At 34.7% G+C, this 12,406-nt stretch overlaps 1 protein-coding gene across 1 annotated transcript; it reads left to right on the top strand.

The window, feature by feature from the left end:
- The first annotated feature begins 4,536 nt into the window (after positions 1-4,536).
- Positions 4,537-10,617, top strand: LOC117434514 (outer dense fiber protein 3-like). Its single transcript, XM_034906741.2, has 7 exons — positions 4,537-5,136; positions 5,638-5,767; positions 8,109-8,312; positions 8,616-8,717; positions 9,221-9,330; positions 10,059-10,199; positions 10,381-10,617. Exons 2-7 carry the CDS (start codon positions 5,659-5,661, stop codon positions 10,465-10,467), a joined length of 753 nt encoding a protein of 250 aa, XP_034762632.2. The 5' UTR covers positions 4,537-5,136; positions 5,638-5,658; the 3' UTR covers positions 10,468-10,617.
- Positions 10,618-12,406: the final 1,789 nt, after the last annotated feature.

The raw sequence follows: 12,406 nt of genomic DNA, 5'->3' as shown, positions 1-12,406 counted from the left end.
ACCCAAACGAGCAGCCTTTATCATCATGTACAAATTAGGTACTTTAGGCAAGTAAGGCAAAGTGCTTGTAACACAGTGGAAGAACCAAAGAAAGCAATGTTCCTAAATTAATACAAGAGATCTACAGTCCCCAAAATATCAATTTGAACAGTAAGCAGTAGGATAAAAAAACATGTTTTTATTTAACAGAGTTGTAATCTGATAAACTATCAGACTCTTATTTTTATGGTATTATACTGTAAAATGTATAGTAAACAGATTAACGTAATTTGATGTATGTCAGACCATAGACTTGTTTTAATAATTCAAAATACAGTCACACTAGTCATGTTTATGCTATGACCGTATATTACTTTACAGTCATTTACTGTAATTAAGTGCATACAGTGTGACCGTATGTATTGCTTTATGTGTACTTGCTGTAAATCAGTTTATACGGTCACACCAGTTATTTTGAAGGTATTTGACTGGCAACTCTACTGTCAGTCATTTGACCGCTAAATTTACGTTTTTTTTTTTGTTTTTTTTTTTACAATGTACTTATTCATGTGAGGGCTGTAGTGCTCTCGCGTCACTTAAAAAACAGTTCACACAAAATAGAAGGGAAATCAACTATGTTGCCATAGATTCATGGAAAGAGGGCACACATCAAATACATACGACTTTTAAAAACTCCAGTTCATTTAAATATGATTTAGCTTTAAAAAGCATAGGAGCATGCAGTTCCTCTTTAATGACACAAATAAATAGGTAACACTTACACAATGGAAAAGTCCAAGAGGCTGAAGGAAAGATACATGTCTGGGGTAAGAATTCATCTATATGACTTTTCTAATGTGTCAATAAATTTGCAGAAACTTACTTTGTACAGGTTTATAGCCATATAAAAAGAGGGATGGTATTGAACTACTATATAATGAAAGTGGAGATGTGAATGACATCATTGCATTGTGATGACATTTTGTTCCACTCTTTGCAACAGGTGACAAACATTTTAGTCCATGGTATGAGACAGAGATGCGATACCTTTCATTGGACTAACAAAACAATTAAATCACAACCTTTCAAGACCTCAGAGGTCTGTTCTTCAGGTGAAAGTAGGAAAGAGAGATTGATGTTTACATTCAAAAGGTGGCATCAGCACCCATTTTGAATCACAACAATTCTAATGCAAGGGAAAAATGCTGTGTATAAGAATAACATGTACAAATTGCAACAGTAAATACCAATAGGGAAATAAATAGTGAAAAAAAAGAATACAATAAAAGTAAATATATATTTCTTCAGTACGTAAAAGTAACAAAACAAACAATCACTGGCAGTCTCGTGGTTCAGGTACAGAAAAGGGCCGTCTTTACAGGGTTCGGGTTCTCATTCAGTCCAATAATCCAGTCCACTAATCAGGGTCCAATTCCGTTCCAAAATCGTTGCCAAGTAATCCTTTTTGTTTGTTTTCTTTATCTTTTCTCCCTCCTTCCCTCGCTCTACGCCCGCCGTCCTCCACGTCTTATCTCCTCCACTACACACAGACGCAGATTGCTAGTCAGAGCGTGTTTTATACCGGTGCGCTGATTCGGGGCACCTGTCCCTTGTTGAGCTCGTTAAAACGGGATACAAATGGCAAGAAAGGTGAAGCAACATAACGTCCATCAATTATATATTACGGTTACTATATATATAGTAACCGAGCTGCAACTCACTCTGGTTCCTTGCCCCTTTCAAACAGACCCAGAACACACAGACTGGAGGTTTAAAACTGGAAAAAAAACCCTAGCTCTACTCGAGCAATATCTAAACATAAACAGGAACCTAAACTATAAAACAAGGCAGCTAAGCTGTTTATCTGTTAAACAAAACAAACAACCAAAAACACAGTGTTTTTCACAAAACAAAAGGTTTTACACTACCTTTCTTTTCACCAGGGGCACACGCACACGCAGGCTTATCCACACAACAGCCCTGAAAAGACGAGCTGCTTTCTCTAAATACCCTGCACCTGGCTCTAATTTACAATGAATGTCAGGTGTAGGGGATAATTAATAATACAACAATTAACAAATATAATTAAACAATACTAACAATAATACAAATAACTAAACAAATACATGTTTTTGGCAGGGAGGATTTTAACCCCCTCCCTGCCTTATCACAACATATATATATATATATATATATATATATATATATATATATATATATATATATATATATATATATATATTAGGGGTGTAAATCATTTAGAGTTTAAATGTTTAAATGTTAATAAAGTGTCAAACGTTTTGAATTTTGCTTAATCGTTTAAACTTTGTCAAAAATGGATAGTCACCACCCAATGTACAGCATGCTTTTTGTCACGTGACTAGTTTGTTTCTACAGCAGCAGTGTGGAGTAGTGGTTAGGGCTCTGGACTCTTGACCGGAGGGTCGTGGGTTCAATCCCCGGTTGGGGACACTGCTGCTGTACCTTTGAGCAAGATACTTTACCTAGATTGCTCCAGTAAAAACCCAACTGCATAAGTAGGTAATTGTATGTACAAAAAAAAATAATGTGATACCTTGTAACAATTGTAAGTCGCCCTGGATAAGGGCGTCTGCTAAGAAATAAATAATAATAATACAGTGAAAAATACATAATACATGAAATAGTAGTAACAACACAGCAGCTAAGCAGATATCAGGCTTACAGAGCATGGAAAGCAAGAGAGAACAGGTATACAGTGGCTCTCAAAAGTATTCACCCCCTTGGACTTTTCTACATTTTATTGTGTTACAACATGGAATCAAAATGGATTTAATTAGGAGTTTTTGCCACTGATCAACACAAAAAAAGTCCATAATGTCAAAAAGAAAAATAAAATCTACAAATTGTTCTAAATTAATTACAAATATAAAACAGAAAATAATTGATTGCATAAGTATTCACCCCCTTTGCTATGACACACCTAAATAAGCTGTGGTGCAACCAATTGTGTGCAATTAACGCGTTTCACATGATTTCAGGTAAAATACACCTGTCCCACAGTTGGTTAGTACATTTCCCACAGTTGGTTAGTACATTTCCTAACAAAAACTACATCATGAAGATGAAGGAAAATTCAAAGCAAATCCGGAATAAGGTTCTTCTAAAGCACCAATCAGGGGTAGGATATAAGAACATTTCCAAGGCATTGAATATCCCCTGGAGCACAGTAAAGTCCATTATTAAGAAATGGAGAGAATATGGCACAACTGTGAATCTGTATAGAACAGGCCGTCCTCAAAAACTGAGTATCTGGGCGAAAAGGGCACTAGTCAGGGAAGCCACCAAGAGGCCTATGGCAACTCTGAAGGAGTTACAGTCTTCCACGGCTGAGCTGGGAGATACTGTGCATACGGCAACAACAGCCCGGGTGCTTCACAAAACTGGCTTTTATGGGAGAGTGGCATAAAGAAAGCCATTGTTGAAAAAACCTCGCATCAAATCTCGTCTAGAGTTTGCCAGAAGGCATGTGGAAGACTCTGAGACCAAGTGGAAGAAGATTCTATGGTGTGATGAGACCAAAATAGAGCTTTTTAGCCTCAACGCTAAGCGCTATGTTTGGCGCAAGCCTAACACCGCACATCATCCTGAGAACACCATCCCTACCGTGAAGCATGGTGGTGGCAGCATCATGCTATGGGGATGCTTCTCTGCGTCAGGCCCTGGAAAGCTCGTGAAGATAGAGGGCAAAATGGATGCAGCAAAGTACAGATAAATCCTGGAGGAAAACCTGCTGAAGTCTGCAAGAGACCTAGAGAAGATTCATCTTCCAGCAGGACAATGACCCCAAACATACAGCCAAAGCCACACTGGAGTGGCTTAAAAACAAAAAGGTCAATGTCCTGGAGTGGCCCAGTCAAAGCCCGGACTTCAATCCAATTGAGAATATGTGGAAAGAGTTGAAAATTGCTGTTCACCAAAGGTCCCCATCCAACTTGACGGAGCTTGAGCAATTTTGCAAAGAAGAATAGGCAAAAATTGCAGTGTCCAGATGTGCAAAGCTGGTAGAGACTTATCTAAATAGCTGTAATTGCTGCCAAAGGGGGTGAATACTTATGTAATCAATTATTTTCTGTTTTGGATTTGTAATTAATTTAGAACAATTTGTAGATTTTATCTTTCACTTTGACTTTATGGACTTTTTTGTGTTGATCAGTGGCAAAAACTCCTAATTAAATCAATTTTGATTCCATGTTGTAACTCAATAAAATGTGGAAAAGTCCAAGGGGGGTGAATACTTTTGAGAGCCACTGTGTATATATATATATATATATATATATATATATATATATATATATATACACTTATTATTTTCTCATTGTATTTATCTATCACTATTATTTATTTCCCTATATTAGTATTTACCGTTACAATTTTTATAATGTAATTAATTAATTTATTTTGTCTTTGTTATTGTCATTGTTTATTATGCAGCCCCCCCCCCACACACACAGCTTTTTTTCCTTACATTAGAATTGTAGCGATTCAAAATGGGTTCTTTTTTTTTAGAGTTCTGATGCCACATTTGAATGTAAACATCAATCTCTCTTTCCTAACTTGAAAGCTTGTGATTAATTATTATTTAGTTAGTCCAATAAACAGTATCACATCTCCTTCTCTTTGTCTATCATCCCTGGACTGATACGACTACCATTTCTAACAGTCCATGGTATTAGAAGGGTGTGACATCACTAGTTTAATCATAATTGGAAGAACATGTTCCAGCTTAGTTACATACTGATCACCATTTTATCATTCAGGCAACATTTTAGTGGCAGGTTGGTTAACAAACTGAAAAACTAAATTGAAATTTAAAATTTCAACTGTTAAAAGTTATAATGTATATGCAATACATAGCCGTTTTGTGTTACCACTTTGTGTCATTGTTCAATGTATTTGGATAATTTTGAGAAGGAAAACATACTGGTATTTCAGTTTTGTCAGAATACTAGAACGCTCTGAATAATAGTGTTTTGTTCCCATGGTGACGGAAATTCCAATCCCTCCTGCTCAAGAGACCTAGCATGCCCCTAAATAGACAACAGGAGGCACCCCTAGTTTGAACCTCACATATCAAGAGATTGCACTGCAGGAGGAACATCAGGAGAACACATATTGGTATCAGTATGCTATTTATTTTCTTATTGTTACAATAATGTAATATATTGCTGTTCAATTTTTCCAAACTCAAATAATATTTCGTTCTTAAGCTTTTACACTGTAAATGTTCTGTGCATAAGCCAACATATATTTGTGTTTTATTTATTTAGTGTAAAACCTGAATTACCAGTCATCATAGGGACTCCTTAAGATAGGTGGCTGTTTATCCTGGTCATTCCCAAAAATGAAATTAGCTCTGGGGTTTACTGGCTAGTAACAGCAGGTTGACGGTTAGTTTAGGAGACTTGACATGTATAACTATATGGTACCGTGGATGTACATTTTAGTGCAATGCTTATAGTGAACTTAAATACACCTAATAATTAAAACTTTATTATGATTCCCCAAAGAACACCATCACAAATCAATAGATGTTCCTATTTTGGAGTGAACTGGGTTTTGATTGTATTTGATCTCTGGCACACAGCAACTGACTGCATACATTCTGTTCCTATGAAGGTTTTGTATCCAGAGCTGATCATGACTACTGATCCATGGGTGGGAACCTGGAGGCCGCAAAAGCCTCTAAGACCCATTGGAGCACAGTACACCAGTCCAGGACCAAAGTATGGACTGCCTTCTGCAACAGGTCAGTCTGCAATGTTGGTATTTATGAGACTATGTCATATTGTAATAAACCAATGGTCCCCACTGGTTACAGTGCAGGGGCAAGTACAACAGTCTAAACTGTATGTGAACCTGGTAGCGTGTGAGATGCCACCACCTTTGATAACCAGGAAGCTCTGGTAATAAGTCCCTAAACAGAGCTACACAGGAACAACCAAAGTGGGGTGGAAGAAAATAGACTCTAGAGCAGTTCGAAAATAGAGATTACTTTTATCTGGATCATTTTGATCCGTTTTTTCAGAAAATGTCACTGCTGGATTACATTTATCCAGACAACAAATAACAATGATTATGAAATCCAGTTTTTTGAAGTAGGCTAGGGCTGTTTTTTTTTGTTTGTTTGTTTGTTTTTTGTTTTGTTTTTTAAAGGCCTTGTTTGATAACCTAATTTAACAAAATTAATAAGATTGTTGTAATAATGATTAATACACAACTTTTTAAAAAATATATAATTTTTAACAACATTTTAATCACATTTAATGTTATTAAACATATAACGCATGCAAATAACACTTATTTTATTTAAGCCTGCGTAACAGAAATTAAATAATTAAATCGAAATTGAATACAAATAAAACTTTTCAAAAAAGGATATGTGTTTTTAGACATCATCGTCTTCCTTGTCGGTTGGGAGTCCAGCATCTCTCAGACGAGCTTTTAGGTGTATGCTTTTTTTAATCAAAGCTATACCGCTAAATATGTGCTTTCCTTTTTGCTTGCATGGATACCAAATTTAAACATGTAAATATTATATTCTAACAATATTTGGACATATATTGTGTGTTTTTGCTATGACAATTCAAACTAAATATCGATGTTCTATGATCATTTAAAAGCTAAATCCACCTCCACAGTAGGGTCACAATAATCCTGGTATTTTGGATCAAAGTAGTCCTGATCGCCTCTTTAAATTTTGAAATACCCAATTGCAACATTTAATCGTGATTAAAAGCGCGATCGGATTACCAAAACGAAATTCACATCACAGTAATCCCGATCACATTTCGATGTTTTGAAAAACCCAATTGCACAATATAATCCAGATCAAACGCGGAAATCCGATTACCAAACTTTTGAAAATCCGGCCCCAGGTATATATTAATATAGAATATATATATATATTAGTAGTGTGTGCCACATTAACATTGAATCCTGCATTGTATGACCTTATACATTTACACTAACTGGTTTGTTCATAAATATATGCTCCCACCCTGCCTTTTCATTGCATTTTTAAATGCTGTATAATTTTGAAGAAATTAACTAAGTAGTAATAACAGAATAAGGGATATCAACCAAGATTTAAAACAAAAACACTCAGTTATTTTTATTAAACAGTGACATTAGTTAGCTAAATATGTAAGATATAGTTTGATGGTGCAATATCTATGTATCTGCATGGGGCATCTACAAATCGGGAAGCTCTTAGCAATGGTTTCCTGCTTTATGAAAGCTAATGTACCTGTTTAAAAAAAAAAAAAAAACTAATACAGATGTAGTGTTAGAAAGTGGTACATGTACCAAAATATGACCCGTGTAATGTCAGCAAGTGGTACTTTTTCAGATTTTGGTACATGGGTAATCCATTGCGATCTTATGGGTGTTTCGCTAATGTGAAAAGGAGGTACGTTTTTCACTTTCTAATGAGTGTTTTGCAGCTGTGCATACGTGGTACATGCTTATTTAACCCTTTCCGGACCAGGCATTTTTGGGCTGTATTTGACTCTCTTCCAATAAATTTTCTTCAGAACACTCTGGGGTACATTATAAAGTACTTCAGAAACCACAGAAACTTAGCTTTTTTTAAAACACATTATTTCAGTTATGTATTTTTATTGTGTATTCTGCTTAGAGATACATGGATAAAACGTTTTGTTTTATGACACGGAGGACGTTACAATACTTTCTGAATTATCATTATTATTATTTTTTTAAAGATTGATGTTTGGGTTAGGGTTAGGGTTTTATTATAAGACATTGTTTAACCTGAGTGATTGCAATGACATAATACACGTTTATTCACAGGGTCTTTATAAGCAATAAATGGACACTATTCTCGATTATTTTCTCAAAATAAATATTTATAAATAATTATTCATTCCATTATCAGTAGTAACAATAATGTACCTGATAACTTTAGTTAATTAAATGTTTTCCTTTATGATTCACAAAAACTGCTGAAAAAAGGTGATACATTTAATTCTCTGTGGGAGTTTAAATATTGTTACATTTTCTTTGCACACGTCCTCCATACGAGCCATAAGGTTTGTAGTAAAAACACAAAACCATTCTTTTCTTTTTAGGAACCATCAAGCATGACCCAACAAAAAACAAAGCCCCTGCTTATTCTTTCGGTATTCAGCATGTCAGGTATAACACCGACAGTTCTCCAGGTCCAAAGTACTTTGTGTCAAGCAAAATGACAAGAATGGGCAAGGATGCCTTCCCCGCCTATACCATGTGTTTCCGGAGCAAGGAACCCAAGAAAGCAAAAACACCTGGTCCAGGTAACTGTTATATAATATATCAATTTAATAAGTGCTGGGCCAACAATAAAGTAAAAGTGATTTACATTGACAAACTTGTTCTGGGAATGTTTTAAAAAGATTTGGTATGACATTATTACTATTATATAACTTTGACTAAACCTCCACTAAAATTTTGATTTGCCTATTCCCATTTTCCTTTGGAAAATAACTAATTATGGTGAAAGCTTTGTAAAGGTTGGTAGATTTATACTATATTCTGGGGTTGCCAGTGGTACATCCACATATTTTTGCCTAGTTATTTCTACATTCTTTTTTCTACAGCAACCTATTTTCCAGAAAAAGCTATAAAGTGTTCCTATAATACGCCACCAGCTTACACCATGGGCAGCAAGACAGAACACTTTGAAATGGACAGTGTGCCAGGTAAGTTATTGAGGTTTTCATGTTGGGATTTTGTATTCCTCTGTGCAGTAATGTTTTGTATTCTGAGATTGAATATAATCTGCTTCCAAAGCCAAAAATACCTAAATTTACTTGGCTATTTTCTACCCTAACAACTTTTGAGTCTGAGTTAATTTACAGGAATTAGATGTGCTATTCACTTGATTCAGTTCATTTGCTTTATACCCGCCAGGTCAGGAACAGGTATAACTAATACAAAGAGCACATTATTTATAGTCTATTCAAGATTCACCAGCCCTTGAAGATGCACAGTTAGTTGAGCTAGGGGAGCTAGAAAAGTCTCATGAATATCAGACTTGTGACCCAATACAGTTATTACAAAAGTTACATATATTTGTCTTAAACCAACATTAAGGATAATTGCTGATTTCATACTGGATCATTTGTATCAATATTAAAAGCATGTCATGTTGCATTAGGTAAAACATACCAGAAATACTGTGTTCTTGTTTTTTGAATGACAGGGCCAGCTGATTACAAAATACCTACAACGCTGGGAAGAAATTTACCAGTCAAGTCCTCGGCACCCTGTTATTCATTCGGAATTAAAAGCAATTTAAACATTGCGAACAAGGTAGCATCTCTATGAGTAAAGTACTGGTTCAAAAACCCTGCACAGGACATTAAGGGTTGTTACAAGTTCACAAGATAGAATATCTGGTCTCATCCTCTGTAAAAATGTAAAATGCAATCATTTTAATTCATTACTTTACATACTGAATCATTTTAATCTATTTAAATGTTTTAAATGAACCAATTCAGTTACATTAGCTTCAACCTTTTGTAGATAACCTGTTATAGAGGACTAGATTCAATTCCAAACTTTAGAGTGATAGTCTAGAACCTTTTTGACAACTGTATTTGCTTTCCAATTTTATACAAGATGTCAGCATAGCTCAAGAGACAGTGAATCTAAAAATGTCGAGATGCTTTTCTCTCTGCAGAGATTATAAGTGATTAACGATTTCTACCTGCTCTACAAAGATTTTTTATTTTAGAGACAAATGCATAATTTTGTGGAAGTTACATCTTTACAACAAATGCATGCTGGCATCAGTAAATATTTACCTAACTCATCTGCATCCATTACTGTATTCAGGTTTATTTTATTTTGATAAAGTGCAGGAGGTTTAACTTTTAGAAAGAGAACATTCATCCAATTGTGAGCATGCATATGATGTCCTACCATCAGATTCCAATTATATATTTGGACGAAACAATTATGTCCTTAACAAGTATGTTCTTAAAACTGCAGGACATTATCCAAACAATATAAAAGCTTTTTTTTTCATTTCTTCCCAGGGTCCATCACCTAACACTTATAAGACTACAAACCTTAATGTCTATAAGTGCACCGCCCCTCAGTACAGCATGTCAAGCAAAGCTGGGATGCCTAGTGGTTCAGGAAATACACCTGGACCCGCTGACTACAAAACAGAAAAGGCAAGCTGCTTTTGAGGAGTACAGTGAATAATACTGCTCAAAGTACTACTGCTACTAATAATATTAACAATAATAATAATAATAATAATAATAATAATAATAATGTATATGTGTATCTGTAATGCAAATGTTTTACACTGATTAGTTTCTGATCTTTGCCTTGTTTTGTTTCCTTTCCTAGGTGACCTGCAATAAGTATACTCATCCTGCATTTACATTTGGTGTTAAACACTCCGAATATATGGCACCATTAGTTATTGCTAACTGAACCTGTAAATGTGTTTACACTGTACAAGATATTTTGTTACAAGAGATTATTGTTATAAATGTGTTAAACTGTGTTCGAAATGAATTTTCATTGTGAAGTGTTTAAACTGTAATCGTAACTCAGAGTTACACATTAAATATGTTATGCTTTGTCCGGTAGAACTTTATTGTGTTAAAATATACACAGACTTTCTGTGAATAGTGTGTTTAATATAATATAATAAAGGTGATCAATACTAGTATCTCACGTATGATGATTACCACACACATTTTAAATAAGCAGAAATACATTCACAAATGTCGCAGATGTACTATCATTAAATAAATAAGTATATTTCATCTGCCTGCATTATTACAGCATTGTGTTTATTGTACACAATTAAAAGCAAAGGCAGATAAACAAATTAAAAAAAAAAAACAGACAACATTATTTATTTTTATTAAATCTGTTTATTTGTTGGTGCAAAAGCCAATGAAAATGAATACCCAAAAGCTGGCTACTGTATTAAATCATAAACACAATATTCAGTTTCACCACTTTTACACATTCTATGCTATGGGCATAGTATTTTGGTCAGATGCAAAAACAATATTTAAAGACAATATTTACATATTGCAAAAAAAAAAAAAAAAAAAAAAACCTTCAGAAAAATCTTTGTAATGCAAAAATGTTTACACTTATATTCATTATAGAATTACTAATATGTGTTTAGTTTCATATTTCCACATCATAACTAATAACAGTGTACACACAGTACAGCATTATGCTTATGAAGCATCATGGAAATATGCTATCAATTAGAAAGAGGTACAATCCCCAGAACTCAAAGTAACTGGAATGAAATATTGGCATCTAAGGATCTACTTCATTGATGAACTGGTTCTTTCAATCTTAAAAAAAAACCTTTTCTCCATTTTGTGATGTTAATAGGTGGATAAGTAAAAACAATGTGATGAATATGTAGTTAAAGAATGGCGTTATTTTTATTCTTCATTGTTTACAAAATTAAAACTTACTACCGTGTCGCACCAACACAGCTGTAAAATTGCACTTTTTTCTGAACTGAAACGCATTGTCGCAAGTGACGCTGAATCAGCTAGGCTGGTCAGTAAAATATTGACTCCTTTTGCATGGAGGATCTCAGTAGCTACAGCTGTTGGTTCATCAATTGAATCAGATGCAGTTGTATTGTGTCTGCCAACTGATGATGTGAGGCAGAACAGTAATTGGATACCAGAAAATATGAATAACAGTGAGTTTTGGCCTCCTTCAGTGTTCTGGATGGAAGGCGTACCTCGCAAAGTGACTCTGTGCGAACAAAAGAAAATATAAAGAAATAATATTTACAGCTAAACGTGTCCAAGTATCTTATAGGAATGAAGTCAGGCCATGGAAATCCACACCTGTGATGGAGAAACATTGGATCAAGGGACTTCTTGTGGAAACAACTAAGAGCGAAACCTGGTACAGAAGCTGAATCCTGCTGAGAAAATATGGATATGCTGAATATGTACTAGGCGATTTTAAATATGGAATGTATTATAAAATGAAGTGTCAATGATATTAGGAAGGATAAAGAAAGAGTATCCTTGTACCACCAGTGGATGGCTATCTTGCTCCATGAAATAGGTCAGTCCACTCTTGTTATGGATTTGACATTTAATTAAATACTTAGTAACGATTTACCACTTGTATATCTTATCTTCAGAAAGTATGACGCTTGATAAAAAAAACACCATTCCGGCTAAAAGTGAACATTAATCTACACATTTATGCCCTAAAAACACAAGATAAGAAGAGACTCTATGACCAAAAGATTAACTAACAAGCCAGAGGTCTTGAGAAAAAAAATCCTGTCTCAGCTGGATTTTGTATGAACAAAGAGAAGGGTCAAGCCTAGTTGAATGCAGCTATACTGGCCTATATTTGGATTTAAATC

Source organism: Acipenser ruthenus, chromosome 28 (genome assembly GCF_902713425.1).
Source record: "Acipenser ruthenus chromosome 28, fAciRut3.2 maternal haplotype, whole genome shotgun sequence".
Taxonomy (NCBI): domain Eukaryota; kingdom Metazoa; phylum Chordata; class Actinopteri; order Acipenseriformes; family Acipenseridae; genus Acipenser; species Acipenser ruthenus.
Note: the sequence above shows the minus strand (reverse complement) of the source record. Positions and strands in the feature narration are given on the sequence as shown.

What these genes read in the sequence shown, in the direction of transcription:
- LOC117434514 (XM_034906741.2), top strand. Translation starts at nt 5,659, where the DNA reads ATGACTACTGATCCATGGGTGGGAACCTGGAGGCCGCAAAAGCCTCTA. An exon ending in AGCAAAAACACCTGGTCCAG is followed by an intron (nt 8,313 to 8,615) that starts GTAACTGTTATA and finishes TTTTTTCTACAG; the next exon opens with CAACCTATTTTCCAGAAAAA. An exon ending in ATTTAAACATTGCGAACAAG is followed by an intron (nt 9,331 to 10,058) that starts GTAGCATCTCTA and finishes ATTTCTTCCCAG; the next exon opens with GGTCCATCACCTAACACTTA.